A 17,022-nucleotide genomic window follows, 5' to 3' on the forward strand; every position below is an offset into this window, starting at 1 on the left:
AGGGAAAAAAATCCTGGTTATTTAAAGGGGAAGACATCTAGTTTTGTTCCAGAAGGGCATTCACTTTTTGCTGATGAGATTGTAAGCTGGTATTAACTTTCTATAAAGTGACTTGGTCATGTATACCTGTACCAATATTTGGTAGAATGAGGAAAATCATTGGTAACAGTAGGTAATAGAAACATAGGGTAGGGGAAAAAAATCTGTGTCAAATGTATCAAGTAATACAGTAAATGTATAAAGTTGCGTATCAGCCTGAAAATGAACCTCTTTTTCTCAGTTACATCAGATTCAAGTAGTTTTCTTTACCTTTGGTTAACACCCAGCTCCTGCCATTCTGTGCTGCTTATTATAAATGTTATTTCTCTAGGGGGATGAGATTGGAATTATTGTTACATTTCCCTGCAGGTAGAAACCACCTGAAAAAGAAATCTGTTCTCTCCACTTGTTTTATCTGCTTTGTTCTCTCCACTAGATGACATAAAGCAGCTCTGAAATGTGTGTCGTGTAAAGAAAATCTCTATTCCATGGAAAAATAAAAATTCCAAGTCATAGTGTTGAGAAGCTTTCTTTATTCTCTTTAGAAATGATGAGAAATCCATTTTCCTTGTGTAACCTTTTTTCTTGTGTTCCCTTTGTAGTATGTGCCAACTGCTCTTTGCTGTCCTAGCCGAGCCAGCATCCTGACAGGGAAGTACCCACATAACCATCATGTGGTTAACAACACTTTAGAGGGAAACTGCAGTAGTAACTCTTGGCAGAAGATCCAAGAACCAAGTACTTTCCCAGCAATCCTCAGATCAATGTGTGGTTATCAGACCTTTTTTGCAGGGAAATACCTGAATGAGGTGTGTTGAATGGTCTTAATTATTTCTCACTCCTCTTTTTTTTTTTTTTTGAGTAATAACTTATTAAATGTAAATTAATATAATTCACATTAATCATTTCTTAATCAGTATCAACTCAAGTTAAAGGGTTTTTGGTGTATGTTTTTTCTCATCTGTTAAATAAAAATGTACTTACATGATTTGGGTAGTGTACTCTTCCTTTAAATAGTCACAGGAGCATTTGTTTAAAAATTGTCTTAAGACTGCTGCCCTCTGATACATCGTCCCTTTTTCCTCGGGAATCCTGCTTGTCATGTGGCTGTCTTTGATCTTTTGTTTCCATTTCCTCTTTATCAGAGTGATTTTTTTTTTTTTTACTCTCAGAATATTTCCTCAGATTTCTAGAATCTTTTCTGAATTATGACAAGTTAGTGCTTTACTTGTTTTCTTATCTGCAAAACCAGAGCATGACATGTGGAGATCAGTGATAACAGGATAAGCACCCTGAGCCTGAAGCACTCAGGCCATTAAGCAGATGGTTCGGATGTCTGAATGGAGGGATACTCATTGTGACCCATCAAGAGTCTCACACAAGATAAAGAAATTACAGTCTCAGATTTCACAGGTCCAAGTTCACCACATTGGCCTAAGTTTTTAGTCAAAATCCAAGTTTAAAGGAATGATGTATGTGGGAATATTTGGGGTTAGCACTTACAGGAAAACTGGGAATGCAAGACAAAGGGAAGAGGTACATTTTCTGATCTACTTTGTGGTTGCTAGACATTTTAATGACTGATCTGAATTTTCTGTTAATTCTCTCCTCTCCCCCAATAATTGGGGGATTTTGCAATTTTGTGGGTTTAATGGAAGATGAGTGAAGTTTGAAAAGAACTGTGGGAAGTAAGAACAGGTATGGATACTTGGTTATTGGATTGAGGCAGTGGGTCATAAAGAGAACTTACACTACCTTGCATATTAAAGGGCATCTAACGTGTATAAAATCAGGAGAAATTCTTTACAGTACAGAGATTCAGTTCTCAGGCATTAGATTCTGCTTGTAGGGCAAGGTTAAATCTTGTTGAGATAAAATGAGGTCATTCTGTGGTCTCTTCACTTACTCAGCGCATCAGATAAATTGAACTCGAAAAGTGGATTCCATCAGCAGGATAACTGAAGTAATAGACTAACAGCTTATCTTCTGTTTATTGTGACTGTTATTAGCCACAAGGTCAGTTAAATCAAGGAGTATTAAATCTTTGCCACTAGTAGCTCAGTACTCACCTTGTGAATGGTTGAGTTGATGGTTCCTGTGGAATAGGCCGTGTGGTCTTTTTCTGTAAAGGCCCACATAATAAATAGGTTTTGCAGGCCATATATTTCAATTGCAACTACTCAACTGCCATTGTAGCATGAAAACAGCCATAGATGTTATGTAAATGAATGAGTATGTCTGTGTTCCAATACAACTTTCCTTATGGTTATTAAAATTGGAGTTTCATATAACTTTCACATACCACGAAGTATTTTCCTTTTGATTCGTTTTTACATTTTTAATGGTTTAAAAAAAATCCTTAGCTTGAGGCCATACAAAACAGGTGGTGGACCCACCAGCTGAAGTTTGCCAACTCCTGCTTTAGAAGTTCCTAGGATTATGGTATCCTTTACTTTCTGACTAGTTTACATGTTTTGAAAAATTGAGCACCTACTATGTTTCAAGCACTGATCTAAAAATGTGCTGAAAGTTACCTGTTATTTTTCTACCCTACTGGTCTGGTTGTGTTTATGGACTGCTAACGTCCTGCTTGTGTTGCTTTTCAGTATGGAGCCCCTGGTGCAGGTGGACTGGAACATGTTCCTCTTGGCTGGAGTTACTGGTATGCCTTGGTGAGTAATTACTGAAGTCAGTAACAACTCTCTGTGGCCCTGCAGGTGACAGTGGGTTTGCTGTATAATTTAGCTCTAATATTGACATATTTGGTTTGTTTTTTACCATTGGCAGTTTATCTCCTTAAAAGAAGGTCTGTTATTTGTGAGTCACTCCTTTCCGGGATGTATCATGGTTTGCTGTTCTACCTGACCCACTTCTGCCTTTTAAATTAGAATATATGGAAACTCCACTAGCAGTTAATAAAACCCTAGTTAAAAAAAATCCAATGCAGTATTGACATGGGTAATTGCCTTTTTTTATATCTTAAAAAAATCCAGTGCCATCGCATCGATTCCAATTCATAGTGACCCTATAGGATAGAGTAGAACTGCCCCATAGGGTTTCCAAGGAGTGCCTGGCGGATTCAAACTGCTGACCCTTTGGTTAGCCACCATAGCACTTAACCATTACGCCACCAGGGTTTCCGTTTTATATCCTATCACTGTTCAAACAGTGTACAGTTGAGGCCAACCTGAATTCAGACTTTTTATTTTGTGTGCTGAGATCATGATGAATTTTACATTTTTATTTTTTTAACTAGGAAAAGAATTCTAAATACTACAATTATACCCTCTCTATCAATGGGAAGGCACGGAAGCATGGTGAAAACTACAGTGTGGACTACCTGACAGATGTTTTGGTGAGTTACTGAAGCTCTGCCTGGCAGGTTTTGCTCACATTTGACTGAAGACTCTGTATGGAATACCTTTAGTCTTATTTGGTCACATGGGTAATGTAAATGCATAAGAGCTTGGTCTAACTGCCAAAGAATATTTCCAACAGATTAAAAACTCAGGAGGGTGTTTTTCTTTGTCTGTAAGCTGGGCTCACATCTTAAATGAAATTCCAGCAACAAATCCCTTTTACAAAGGCTAATATTTAAGATGATAGAGATTACTTTGCAAAGGTTTTACTTTTTAAAAGTTCCTGCTCTTGACCCCAGTTTTACTCACAGGCTACAAGGTGGGGGCTTCATAGACTTTATCTTGAGAGGGGGGCAGGGAGTTCCTCAGGTGTCATGTGTATATGTGTGCCTGTGTGTGCCTGTATGTGTGTGTGTGTGTAACAAAGTACTGAAATCAGGTGAATTTGGGGCTCTCCTGTCCTGTCTAAGGTGTTTCTAATAGCAACCCTCCGTAAAGTATTCCCTCCTTCACCAAGTATTCGAGCACCCATGATAGCGGTGTTCAGCAGTGAGTGAAGCCGCGTCCTTCATTCTATGGAAGGTAACTTTCTAGTGGTAGGAGATTTTATTTTCGTGTATATGTGTGTACACATACACTCCTTTATTACCATGTTGGATGCTGATCAACTAGATAAATAAAGCAGGGTATGCAATGACTTTTTAAGCAGAAGCCTGAAGAGGTGGGCGTGAACTAGACAGATTAGGGGAAAGAGTGCCACAGGTGGAGGGAACAAAAGGTGTGAGGGCCCTGAGAAAGGAATGAGCCTGGCATATTCGAGAAACTACAAGGGAGCTGATGTGGCTGGAGTAAAGTAGGCAGGTGAAAGAGTGGTAGAAAATCAGTTCCATCTGTATCTTTTGAACTTACCGATGGGAACAAAGATATAAATCAACAGGAACAATTAAAAATACAGAATATTGTGAGAAGCTTTCATTTTTGTAAAGTTTCTCCATAGAAGCAAATGAAAAATGTGAGTGCATATAAATTGAAAATCTGGTGTGAAGAATTTGGATTTAATGTATTTCATTTAGCTTCACTGCTTCAGCTGGCATAGTTTATGACATCCGTTCTGTACGTAAGGCTAAGGTAATTTAATTTGCTTTCCCCACTGTTCTGATTAGGTTGACTTTATACATTTTTTAAGGCATCAAGTATATATGTACACAGTTTAAGTTGCATTAATGTAGGTTAGTACTAAAATGATTACTGTTTCTTATGGGAGGCATAGCAATCTCTAGGTCACGTAAAATCCTGAAGGTCTTATCTCTTAGGACCTTAATGTTTTTCAAAGTTTTAGTATATACATGTTGCCTAAAAGTCAAATGTATTTGTTCCAACAACACCCTTGCAAATGAGAGTGACTTAAGATTGTGTGCTGAGATTGGTTAAAGGCTAAGATGACCCCGTGTCCTCTCTTCACCAGAGAGCATTTATCTGCTAAGTACTCGGCTACCTGGTGGGGCAAGAAATGACAAATCTTTGTATGTGTCAGGCTAATGTCTCCTTGGACTTCCTGGACTACAAGTCTAACTCGGAGCCGTTCTTCATGATGATCTCCACTCCAGCACCTCATTCACCTTGGACAGCTGCCCCTCAGTACCAGAAGAGTTTCCAGAATGTCTTTGCACCAAGGAACAAAAACTTCAACATCCATGGAATGGTAGTTTCCCCTAACTCTTGAATCAGGCCATACTGATGTCATTCATTGTGTAATATACTTGTCAGGAAGCCTTTAAGCCATGTAGTTGGTCTTCCTTCAAGATCTTTTATAGTTACTGCATCTGCCCTTAGTATCACAGATGTATAAACTTGCCACACATCCAGTAAGCAGCCGGAGAATCCACAGAGAATGTTAAGGAAATGCCATCTTCCCTGGTTCTAGGAGTAGCACTCAGGTTCTCCTGATAAGCTTTGTGCTGGCTGTCTTCCCACCTTGCAGTGGCTAATACACATCCCTTGGGGCTGAGCTGGGCCTGCAGCAGCCTCTAGGTGGTCCTTGCCAGGCCTGCAGCATAGAAAGAAGAGAGATGACAGTGCAGTATGGTTGGGAAGGGAGGTTGAATGGAGAAATAAGCCAGGGTAAGGGACATGATTAAGTGCCAAAATAACCTAAATATTTGCCTCACATGCATTACTTATTTTTCCCTTGGCACAGGGTATAGGCTTTTCACAGGTTCAAAGGTAGAAGGCCTGCACTGCCTCATGCCTGTTACTTGAATATCTTAATTGCTTATGAGGTTGTAGAAAGAGGAAGTCTTGGAGTCAGACCCAGCACTATCACTTTCTGGCTAAGGACTATGAACAAAATGCTTGACTTCTATTTTTCCATCTAAAGTGGGAGATCTTGTTTGTTTTCTGAGATAAGTACTTTTTATTGTCCCCATTTTATAGAGGTGAAAACTAAGGCAGAAATAAGTTATTTTTCCTAAATCTCGCAACTAATGTCAGCACCGGTGAGCTTTGGACCAAAGCAATTTGCAGTCAAAGCCCATCAGATTAACTACTACTCTGTTTTGTTTATGTGGCATAAAGCCTTCCCCAAATGCTCAAACTGAACCTCCCTTTCAGGTGGTATCACAGATTTCAGTAGTTTATTGCATTCATACGGTTTTGTCCTTAAATTGTGTTGTACTTATTTATTTATTGTGCATTAAGTGAAAGTTTACAGAGCAGATTAGTTTCCTATTCGATAGTTGGTACATAAAGTGTTTCCCGACCTTGGTTTCATTCACTACAATGTGTCAGCACTCCCCATTTCTGCCCTGGGTTTCCTGTTACCTTTTGTCCTGATTTTCTCTCTCTCTCCCTGCCTTCTCGTCTTTGCTTTTGGGCAGATATTGACCTTTTGATTTTGTATAATGGATTATGTTCCTCTCAGGTGTTATTGTTTATCTTACGGGCCTGTCTATTGTTTGGCTGGGCAGTGATCTCTGGGAATGGCTTCAGTTCTAGGTCAGAAGGGTGTCTTAGGACCATAGTCTTGGGTGGTCCCCCAGTCTTTGTCAGACCAGTAAGTATGGTCTTTTTTGTGAATTTGACTTTTTGTTCTGCAGTTTTCTCCTGCTCTGTCCAGGACCCTCTATTGTGATTCCAGTCAGAGCAGTTGTAAGTGGGAGATCTTGATCCCTCAGGAGACTGTTAGTTGGATTGAAGTACGTGGAAGCATCTGGCATACTTCCTGGCATATCATAGCCATGCACTTCTTAAGTGGAATTCCAAAGCTGAGTAAATTGAGTTTTATTGACTAGAGGGCCATTCTCATACAGTGTTTCAATATAAGTGAATAGAAGTTCCCATGGCCAAATAATTGGGAAACTTTGGATTAAGTAAGTCTCTCTGCTATAGGACTTCTCAGAGTTATTTATGTTCTAATTTGCATTTCTAACAGGGATATGCTATGTAACATTTCTCAAATTTGTTACCTAAATAATACATAGAGGAACACAGTTTAGGAAATTCTGGCTTATCCTCTTATAAACAGGAGAGCATTAATGGTACGTGGGAATGTTCGTTTTACAAAAATGTGATTTTTTTTTTTTTAAATGGGAAAGACCCTCCAGATTTGGACTGGAAATTTTAGGGAATCTGTATGATGGGATTTTCCTCAAGGATCTAGGATGATTGATATCTTGGGTAGGAAAATAGAGGGCAGATGGAATAATCACATACAGGGCAACACTCAGAGGAAGGTAAAGCTAATCTTAACCTATTTGTAACTGTAGTAGACCCAAAACATAGGGTCAGAGTTATAAGTCCAATCTCATTTGAGCTAGTAGTTTCCCAATTTCATTGACTAAATCTCTTACTCATGCTGCTAACAAAGGAGCCAGGACCTTTTACGGTTTGGGAGGCGGCAGAAAGAAGCTGAAAAATGAGTGATACCTGAGAGTTAACCTGCAGAAAAAACTTTAGGAACACCAGAGAAGGGGAGGGAAGGTCTGAGGTTTCTTAAACTAGTTTCTTTTCTTGCTAAAGTATGAAATGATCCTTTTCATCATCTATTCTGGTAGTTTATTTGACTGTGATGATTTGGTGTTAACTTTTTTTTTTCTTCTAAATTTTAGAACAAGCACTGGTTAATTAGGCAAGCCAAGACCCCAATGAGTAATTCTTCAATACAGTTTTTAGATAATGCATTTAGGGGAAGGTAAGAGCCACTACTTTTTTGATCTGTGTGGTCTTTGAGGACCCTCCAAATCAGCTCATAAAGAAGGCACCGAGCCACATTGTTATCTTTGAGACAAAGTCAGAGGGAAGCAAGTTGATGGGAGAGATGCTATGATTAGAGCCTACTGTCTCAAGAAGCAGGCAGCAATTCCTTTACATTCAGGTGTGTGAGGTGGCCTTTGGATCCCAAGACTAGTTAAATAATCCATTTTTATGACTCACTAAAGAAATGAGCCATGTATTAGAAAATTTTTCTCCTACGCCTAATAAAAATGGTCACTTGGTGAGAGAGTTCTGCCCAGATACTTGGCAGAAGACCCAAAGACTTAGGCTAGAGCAAAATACTTGCTTTTGCTGTTTAGGATTTTTAAAAAATTCTTTTAAGTCAGTTTTAAAAATCTGTTATTTGCTTTTACTGCGTAGATAGTTTATATCAGAGATCAGCAAAGTTTATCTGTAAAGAGTCAGACAGTAAATATTACAGGCCTGCAGCCCATACCATCTCAGTCACAGTTACTCAACCCTGTTGTTGTAGCACAAAGCAGCCCTAGACAATACATAAATGAATGAGCATTGCTGTGTTCCAGTAAAACTTTATGTATACAAACAGATGGTGGGCTGTCTTTGGTCCATGGGCTGTAGTTTGCAAACTACTGGTGTGGGCTAATAAACACTGTTGTAGCACAAATAGAACTGAATACCTCTGTAGGAATTAGTACTGAATTGATAACTTCCTTTCCAATTATCACGACTCTTATCACCAGAGATAGTAAATAAAGTCAACTGACTAGAAAAAGCCTGGCTTATTTCTGGGATAAAATTAAATGTGAAACGAACTAATTATGTTCTGTAATTTTCTAGCCTGTTTTTTGCACTGAATGTCTAGGAGCAGGGCCTCTGGAATTTGAGCTTTGGGAGAGGGAGTGGTTTTTGTTTCTTTTTGGACTTTGTTTTTGCCTTTTTTTTTTTTGCAAGATAGTGATATGGTAGCCGCTGCCTTTGAAATCACCATTGCCATCCTCTGTCACATCCAGGTGGCAAACTCTACTCTCAGTTGATGACCTTGTAGAGAAACTGATAAAGAGATTGGACTTCAATGGAGAACTCAACAACACTTACATCTTTTATACATCAGACAATGGCTATCACACAGGTAAGGTAGTGATTTCTGTGATCTTTGTGGGTGTGTCCTTCCCTTCTCACCTGAACAGTAGCCCTGGCAGGGTGCTTTAGTCCTTTTATAGAAATGGACATGCCAGAGATCAGCAAAGTTGACATCAGGCCTCTCTCATTAGAAGGCCAAGCATTCCCACATGGAGAGACCAAGTTTTGTTATTAGCTATTTCAGTTTCTAAATTACATGGTACTCTAGGAGTCAGGAGTACTGTAGTCATCTTTGTTAGCTGGAGTCGGATCGACTTCGTGGAAGAGGTAAGGAATTGACCTAGATTGAAGGAATAAATAGAACTTAGTAGAGATGACACCTTCTAGACAAGAATACCAAGAGAAGATTGTCTTGGGGAAAAATTGTGAAATTTGCTTTTTGGATTCTCTTACCCGCTCCCTCCACCTCCAAAAACTGCAGTATGAGTCTGACCCTTGCCCTTGCCTTTCAGCCTTTCTACTTGGACCTTCTGTAGTTAAATGTTTTCTTTTCTCCCCACCTGTAAATCTGAATGGAGTTAACATGAACCTTGCCTAGGAGCAGATTGATTAGGCATTTAATGCATTATTGTGAATATTTTTAAACAAAGTAGAGACTAATAAAATAATCCCTTTTACCCAGCTTCAGTTTTTCACTACATGTGGTCAGTCTTTTGAATACTTCCTACCCTCCTTGTTTTTCTTTTTTTGCTAGAAACTTTTGAAGCACATCCCAGACATTATGTGATTCCACGTGTAAACACTTGTACGTACATCTGACTGATAAGGATCACTTTTACTCCACCACGCCAGTGTCCCCACTAAGAAAATTAACACTGAGTCCTTGATGTTATCTAATACCCAGAATATAGTCAAGTTTCTTTGGTTTTTTTTTTCTTTTTAGCAGTTTATTTTGTATCAGTATGCAGACAAGATCCACACATTGCATTTGGTCGTTATGTCTCTTAAGCCTTTTGTTTTGCCACTGATTTATTGGAAAAAGTGGGTGTTTTGTCCTTTAGAATGTATTACATTCTGAATTTGGCTAATTGCTATCTCGTAGTTTTATTCATCTGTACGCAGCATTTCCTGTAGATTGGTAGGTAGATCTAGAGACTTGATGGAGATTTGTGTTTTCAGGCAAGAATGCTTCATAGGTGATGGTGGGTGCTTTCTGTTGCATTGCATCATGAGGTCCATGGTGTCTGATTGTCCCTCTTTTAGGGATGCTGGTGTCGATGGTGGCTCAGGTGGTACCAGTCTGAGTCCTTCCTGTGAGCCTTTCTATAGTTAAAGCTTCCATTGCTGATTGTTGCCCAAATCCATTATTCCCTTAGAAGTTGCAAAATGTTGACTTGTAATTCTGTCCTTCCTTTTGCATTTGTTAGCTGGCATTCCTCAGAAAGGAACTTCCCCTCATCAACTCTTAAAAAACCAAAAGCAAACCCAGTGCCATCGAGTCGATTCCGACTCATAGCGACCTTATAGGACAGAGTAGAACTGCCCCATAGAGTTGCCAAGGAGCACCTGGTGGATTCGAACTGCCAACCCTTTGGTTAGCAGCCGTAGCACTTAACCACTATACCACCAGGGTTTCCCATCAACTCTTAGGCTATCTTAAAATGCAGTTCATTCAGGAAAGGCAGGATAAATGTTTATTTCCCTTTATTTAGCAGTTAGGGAGTAACCTCCTTCAATTGTGATCAAGGTTGAGTATCATTGTAAACCTAGATTTTTGTGTATTTGTATTTCAGTATGTTCCAGTCATTGTTTTTGCTCAGTTTTTCCTAAGACTAGTGGAAGTGCTTTCTTGGCATTTACTTAAAGAAGAACTCAGTGTTCTCTGCCATATGGTAATAAGAGACCCAGGCAAACTTAAGCTTTCTGTTAAAACAGTATAATTAGTAAAATGAAGTTCTTTTAGTTTTGCTATAGATTGAATGAATGAAGCAAAATGTGAGCAGCACTTCTATCTTGGCTCCATCTTTACCCTGTTTGTTTTGTTTTCAGGACAGTTTTCTTTACCAATAGACAAAAGACAGCTGTATGAATTTGACATCAAAGTTCCACTGTTGGTTCGAGGACCTGGGATCAAACCAAATCAGACAAGCAAGGTACGTGCCTGACAAGAAGGTAGGATAGGCATTTGCCGAGAAAATGAGGCTATTCCACCTTAGAAGAAGTTGGTTGAGTATCTGCTTCTGTGAGGATGAAGGCTGGTCAGCTTAAGATCTTGTAAGCATATTTATCAGCTTGGAAACACTGATTCCATTTTTTTAAAGTCTTCCATCCCCCCAACTCCCATTAATGAGATTTTTTCCCCCCTGGATAATAAACATCAGTGTGGATAGCTTTTATTTTTTGAGACTAAGATCTTTACTTTGTCTAGGAGCAGTGACTTTCAACCAGGTTGCAAATCAGAGTTGCCCTCTGAAATTGTGAAAAAGAAGAATGCGTGGGCAGTATGCACAAAGATTCTCATTGACTCCTGGGTCTGAATAGGGACCCAGCATCTGCTTTTTTTTTTTTTTTAACATTTTCAGATGATACCAAGATGTAGCCTGGTTTGGGGCCCATATCCTATAAAGCAGAGCTGCTTGGGCTTTATTGTGCGTATGAACCCCCTGGAGACTTTGTTAAAATACTGGTTCTGCATTTCTGACCAGCCAGGTGGTGGGTGTTGCTTATTTGACCTTACTTTGAGTATACGTTGGTGTTAGTTGCTGTTGAGTTGGATCCCAATTCACTGGGACCTTACATATAACAGAACAAAATATTGCCCACTCCTGCACCATCTTCTTGATCATTGGTGTGTTAGAATCTTTTGTTGTGGCTGTTGTGTCAGCTGTAGAAAACATTCTGCTTTACTGATTCTCTGTGCTAGTCACAGTGTAGCACATTCTTTTGTTGCCATTTCCTTTTGGTTTAAAAGTCTTTCCAAACTTGGTGCCTAACACTGTGCTACTCTGTTCCTAGAGATCATGGGCACCTTGATCCAAAACACTTTCCTCCAGTGCTCTACCAGTAATGTCATGTCTCCTTCCTGATATCACAATTTCAGTCCTAGCTCTGGGAGACAAGAGAACATGAGCCAGATACATAATTTAAGCTAAATACGATGCTCTTGATGGAGTGCTGTTAAAAGTCTATTAGAGAAGCAAAATGGCCTTCATAATTATCTATGGAGTTTTCTTTTTCTCTTAAGACCCACATTCATAAAGCCACTCACTTTCCACTACAAATTTTAGTGCCCTCTAAATGTGGCTTCTCCTTTCAAAGGAGATAGGCAAATCTAAAAGACCATTAAAATCACCAGAGTGTTTTATTGAGCCTGGTGTTCAGAGCTTGTTGAAGAGAGCATGTGTGCATTTCCAAGGGGCAGACCTGCTAGGGCCATTTACAAACCAGTGTGGTGAAGAAGGCTGAATAAAAATACGGTGAAACATGTCAGGAAATGCTCATGGAACAAAATGTTCCTTTTCTCCTCTTCTAAGAGTCACATTTAAATGTTGAAGTCAGGAACTTCACCACTCTCAGAGATCTAAAATGAAGCCTGGTCCCTAGGAAGCCATCTTAACGATAACAGCATTTATGAAATGCTTAGGATGTGCCAGATGCTATTCTACGTGTTTTACCTGTAGGAACTCACAGTATTAGGAAATAGGTACTATCACCCGTATCTTAAAGGTGAGGAAACTGAGGTACAAAAGTTAGATGACTTGCCCAAGGTTGCTTAGCTAAAAAGTAGCAGAGCCCTTTATTGAACTAGTTGCAGTCTGGCTCCAGAGTTTATATGCTTAACTGTTATTCTGTATCTCAGTCAACAGTATTTATTATCTTCTTATGTCAGCAAAGTACACCAGAAGCCTGCCTTGAATTCAGGGAAGATCAGTTCTTAAATCCGTGTCCAAGGTCTTCCTTATCCGTCCCAACATCAATAAAGCAAAGCTGCTGCCCTCAGGCTCTCATCTCAAAGCTGGAGAAATCAAACTGGCTACAGTTGAGATATTGCCAGTCAGTTGGTTCACAGGTTCTCTCATGGCCCTGAGTGATAGACCTTTATTGGCCCCGTTAGAGACCCAGGGAAACTGGGTTTCAAAATGGGTAAGAAATCTCATACTGGCTCCTTTTCACCCATAGAAACTCTTTGAGAGACCGAAGACCTCTTAGCAATCTGACACCTTCTCCAGGCTTCTTGACTCCCACGCTGCTCTGTTAATCCTCTGCTACATTCAGGCAACAGATGTTTATGAGCACCTCTCCTGGGCCAGACACTGTCCTAGGTACTCAGGATTTGATGACAAATGCGATAAATAAGGTTCCTACCCCTGAGGGAGTTTATAGCCTACCAGAAGGTGATGGATAAATGAGAACAAATGAATGAGAACTTCCTTAAGTGAACCATGTCTCTTGCTACCTTGCCTTTGTATAACTGCTCCTTGTGTCTGGAATGTTCATCTCATGCCCCTTGCACTGGGCTAACTTGATTGTCCTTTAGGTCTTTGGTTTAGGACTCCGTTCCAGGAAGTTACTCTAAACCATATCCCCACATGGGGTAGGTAACCTTTCTACATGTTCCCAGCTGGCCTCTCACTCATCACACCAGGTTGCATCTGCCTTTTCTTTCCCTGGGAGTTCCTAGAGGGGAGGAGCTGGCAAAACATAGAATACACAGCCCTTAACACACATTGGGTGGCATATACATTGGTTGTATGGACTTTGCCAAGGGCACATATTAAGTGGCAGAACCAGGATTGAAAATTAATTGTGCCCACTCAAAATCTATGCTTTTTTGCACTGCTGTGCTGACAGATACCATTTGAAAAGTATGAAATGAAACAGCTTTCATTTACCACAAAGAATGTCAGAGATGGTAGGTGATTCATCATGCGTTGGCAGGACGGTTGCCTTAGTGCCATTTCTGGGTGAGTGGGGCATAATGAGCTGAGCTGTCAACAACCTGACAGCCAAAACAGTGTGCGCGTGACTAATCCGTGGACTTAGCTATTCATCGGCTGTTTGGGAGAGCAGAACAGAGAGTATGTGTGGCTGCCGAAGATTTCTGTTGAAGTTGGTTTCTCCTCTGACTAGAAATTAACCTACTTTTAGATTTGGTAGTGGAAGCTTTTCAAAAGGGTTTTTAGAAAGAAAAATGTTAGTAGGAAAACTAGAAATATTATGGTCCAGGGGAAATGGAACAGAACTGGGATTCAGGCCAACCACCTATTGGCTGAAGGACTTTGGACAAAGTACTTAACTCCTCAGAGCCTTGGTTTTTCCAGTTGTGGAATGTGGGAAGATGTCAAGTCACCCTGCTTTTAAGTAACATTCAGGAAAAAAAATAAAGCATCTCTAAATTCTAATAGGTTCCTGTGAACCTTAGCTATGGGAGAAACAGCACCATATATTGGTTGCTGATTTAGAGCATATACAACCTTCTGGAGAGCCTTGCCCCAGCCCTGCAAGATATTGCCACCTAACTGGAACCATAATTGAGTTTTCAAAGGGCCATTCCACTATTCTGTTATACCAGCTGCTTCAGGATAATGGGGAACATGGTAAGAACAGTGAATTCCATGCACATGGGCACATTACCACACTTCATTTGCTGTGAAATGAGTGCCTTGATCAGAGGCAGTGCTGTGTGGGATACTGGACGCTGGATAAGGCACTCTGTAAGTCCACCGATGGTAGCTTTGGCAGGAGTATTATATGCAGGAAAGGCTTTGACTTCTTCCTTGTGCTAGAATCTGAGGCTGAGAGGCAAATGCAGCTGGAGGAGGCCAGGATGTGGGTAGTTGTCTGCTTTCTGACTTACACAGTTACAGTGCTTTTCATTAAATGGACTTGGGCCTTGCCTGGTATGCTTTGAGTCCTTTCTTTGATAGCCCTAAATGAATTTTTTAACATCAGGGCTTAAGTATCTGTTTGGACACCTGATGTGTTCTCTTAAGAACCCATTGCCTTCCTCTTGTTTTTCATTAAATATACAGTACCATCATTCTTCAAGAGCTAAAAATGAGTAGGTTCAAGGCATGATATTCCAGCCACAGGACCAGGGAGTATTTCGTTGTACATGGTCACTACTCAACAGCACCTAACAACACATATTATGAAATGTTAATTTTTTATTTGTCAGTTTAAATAAAATGCATCAGTAAATTTCACTTTTTACTTTTTTGTGGTTACTGTATAATTTTCAATTGCATATGTGGCCCCATTGTATTTCTGTTGGACAGTGCTGGTTTAGGCTCTGTTAGAGGCATTGTATACAGAAAGAAGATAGCTTAATAGACCAAGGAAATAAGGGACGGTATAAAGGTAGGACAGTGTTTTTAATTTCCAGAATGTTTGTTTAAAGACATTTAAGTTTTTTGCTTTTTAAGGAAACTTTATTTTTGGAATATGTTTTCTGCAGCCTTTAAAGCCCATCGTAAACATGTTTTAGCAGTGTTGTCGCTTTGTGAAACTATAAAAACGGCTAAGTTGCAAATGATCAAACTTTGACCCTTTAAAAAATATATCAGGAATTCATCTGAAGCCAAATTTAGCGAAGTAATCTGAATAATCAGGTTGTAAGACACTTTCTGAGGAACCTTGGTGACACAATGGTTAAGTGCTTGGCCGCTAACTGAAAGGTCAGTGATTCGAACCCACCAGCTGCTCTGTGGAAGAAAATACTCGGCAACCTGCTCCAGTAAAGATTATAGCCTAGAAACCATATGGGGCAGTTCTCCTCTTTCCTGTAGGGCCACAATGAGTTGAAATCAACTGAATGGCAGATAACAAGAGACTTTATATAAAATAGACTGACATTTTTCTCATGATTCATAAATGGACTTAAGGCAATTCCAGAAGAGTTTTTTAAAAAAGTTTTCATCCATAGCAGTATGGTTGGAATAAGTATATATATTGAGGCAGTTCCTGGTGAGACTGGCAAGCACCATTTTATCTCTCTGCAGGTTTTAATATTTGACATTATATTGGTTAGCTACAAAGGGAAGAACGGAAATACTTGTGTTCTAGATTGTTTTTTTTTTCCTTTACTTTCATAGATGCTTGTTGCCAACATTGACTTGGGTCCTACTATTTTGGACATTGCTGGCTATGATCTGAATAAGACACAGATGGACGGGATGTCTTTCTTGCCCATTTTGGTGAGTATAGAATCCTCAATCAGGCCTGAGTCAAGATTCTGAAATAAACTAAAACCATTCTAGGGACAGGGAATAGACTTATTCTCTGACCCTTGTGGTGAGAAGGAGTTTTCTAAAAGAAAGGACTGATGGACCACATACTGACATTGAAGTTCTATGTCTTCCCTTCCCCAGAAAAACCGCATCATAAACAAAATTAAGACAAGTGACAAATTAGGGAAATAGTTGCTATGTGGAAAAAGGTAGTTAGTCCTAATATGAGTCCTTAGAAATCTAAGATTAATGTCACAGGATAAAAATGGGCAAAAGATTGTTGTTGTTGGGTGCCGTCAAGTCAGTTTCAGCTCATAGTGACCCTGCGTACAACAGAACAAAATGCTGCCCAGTCCCGAGCCATCCTCAGAGTCGTTGCTATGCTTGAGCCCATTGTTACAGCCACTGTGTCAGTCCATCTCATCAAGGACCTTCATCTTTTCCACTGACCCTCGACTTTACCAAGCATGTACTTCTGCAGGGTCCCCTCCCTCCTGATAACACGTCTGAAGTATGTAAGACAAAGTCTTGCCATCCTTGCTTCTAAGGAGCATTCTGGCTATATTTCTTCCAAGACAGGTATGATGACTAATCAAGTCACAGAAGAATTAAAAATGACCAAAAGTGAATTCAGGAAGATTACTTCACTGGTGATAAGGGAAACGTTTAACTGAAGGAGGCCTTTATCACCTGCACAACTCTTTCATGTAAACTTTAGAATCAACTTTTCAGATTACCTGAAAAGTCACATTGGGCTTTTGATCGCAATTGCTTTGAATCTATAGGTCACTTAGGAGAAATTTTGTATCTTTTAACTTTGTTCAGTTAATAACTGGCATACAAAAGTGTACCCTGTACCTCTAATCTCAGACTTGGTCACACCTTAGAATCACCTGGGAAACTAAAATACAAATGCCTGGGTGCCACCTTCAGGGGTGCTGATTTAATTGCCATGAAATATAACCTGGCCCTTGGGATTTTTAAAGCTCTGTAGTGATTCTAATACACAGCAAAGTATGAGAACTGCAGACCTAGACTCCCCAGATAGTGTCGTATCCTCTGGACTCTTTGACATCAAGTGT

At 39.8% G+C, this 17,022-nt stretch overlaps 1 protein-coding gene across 2 annotated transcripts in view; it reads left to right on the forward strand.

Moving 5' to 3' along the window:
* The window catches only part of GNS (glucosamine (N-acetyl)-6-sulfatase), a 52,264-nt gene that overhangs the window by 10,877 nt on the left and 24,365 nt on the right, over positions 1–17,022 (forward strand). The window contains exons 3-10 of one of the 2 annotated variants that reach the window (XM_003405580.4): positions 642–848; positions 2,646–2,711; positions 3,296–3,394; positions 4,933–5,100; positions 7,505–7,587; positions 8,642–8,760; positions 10,761–10,864; positions 15,806–15,907. In XM_003405580.4, coding sequence (XP_003405628.2) covers positions 642–848; positions 2,646–2,711; positions 3,296–3,394; positions 4,933–5,100; positions 7,505–7,587; positions 8,642–8,760; positions 10,761–10,864; positions 15,806–15,907 — 948 coding nt within the window. The remainder of the gene's footprint in view (positions 1–641; positions 849–2,645; positions 2,712–3,295; positions 3,395–4,932; positions 5,101–7,504; positions 7,588–8,641; positions 8,761–10,760; positions 10,865–15,805; positions 15,908–17,022) is intronic. The other variant, XM_023558451.2, reaches the window with a different exon arrangement.

The sequence above is a fragment of the Loxodonta africana genome, chromosome 4 (assembly GCF_030014295.1).
Source record: "Loxodonta africana isolate mLoxAfr1 chromosome 4, mLoxAfr1.hap2, whole genome shotgun sequence".
NCBI lineage: Eukaryota > Metazoa > Chordata > Mammalia > Proboscidea > Elephantidae > Loxodonta > Loxodonta africana.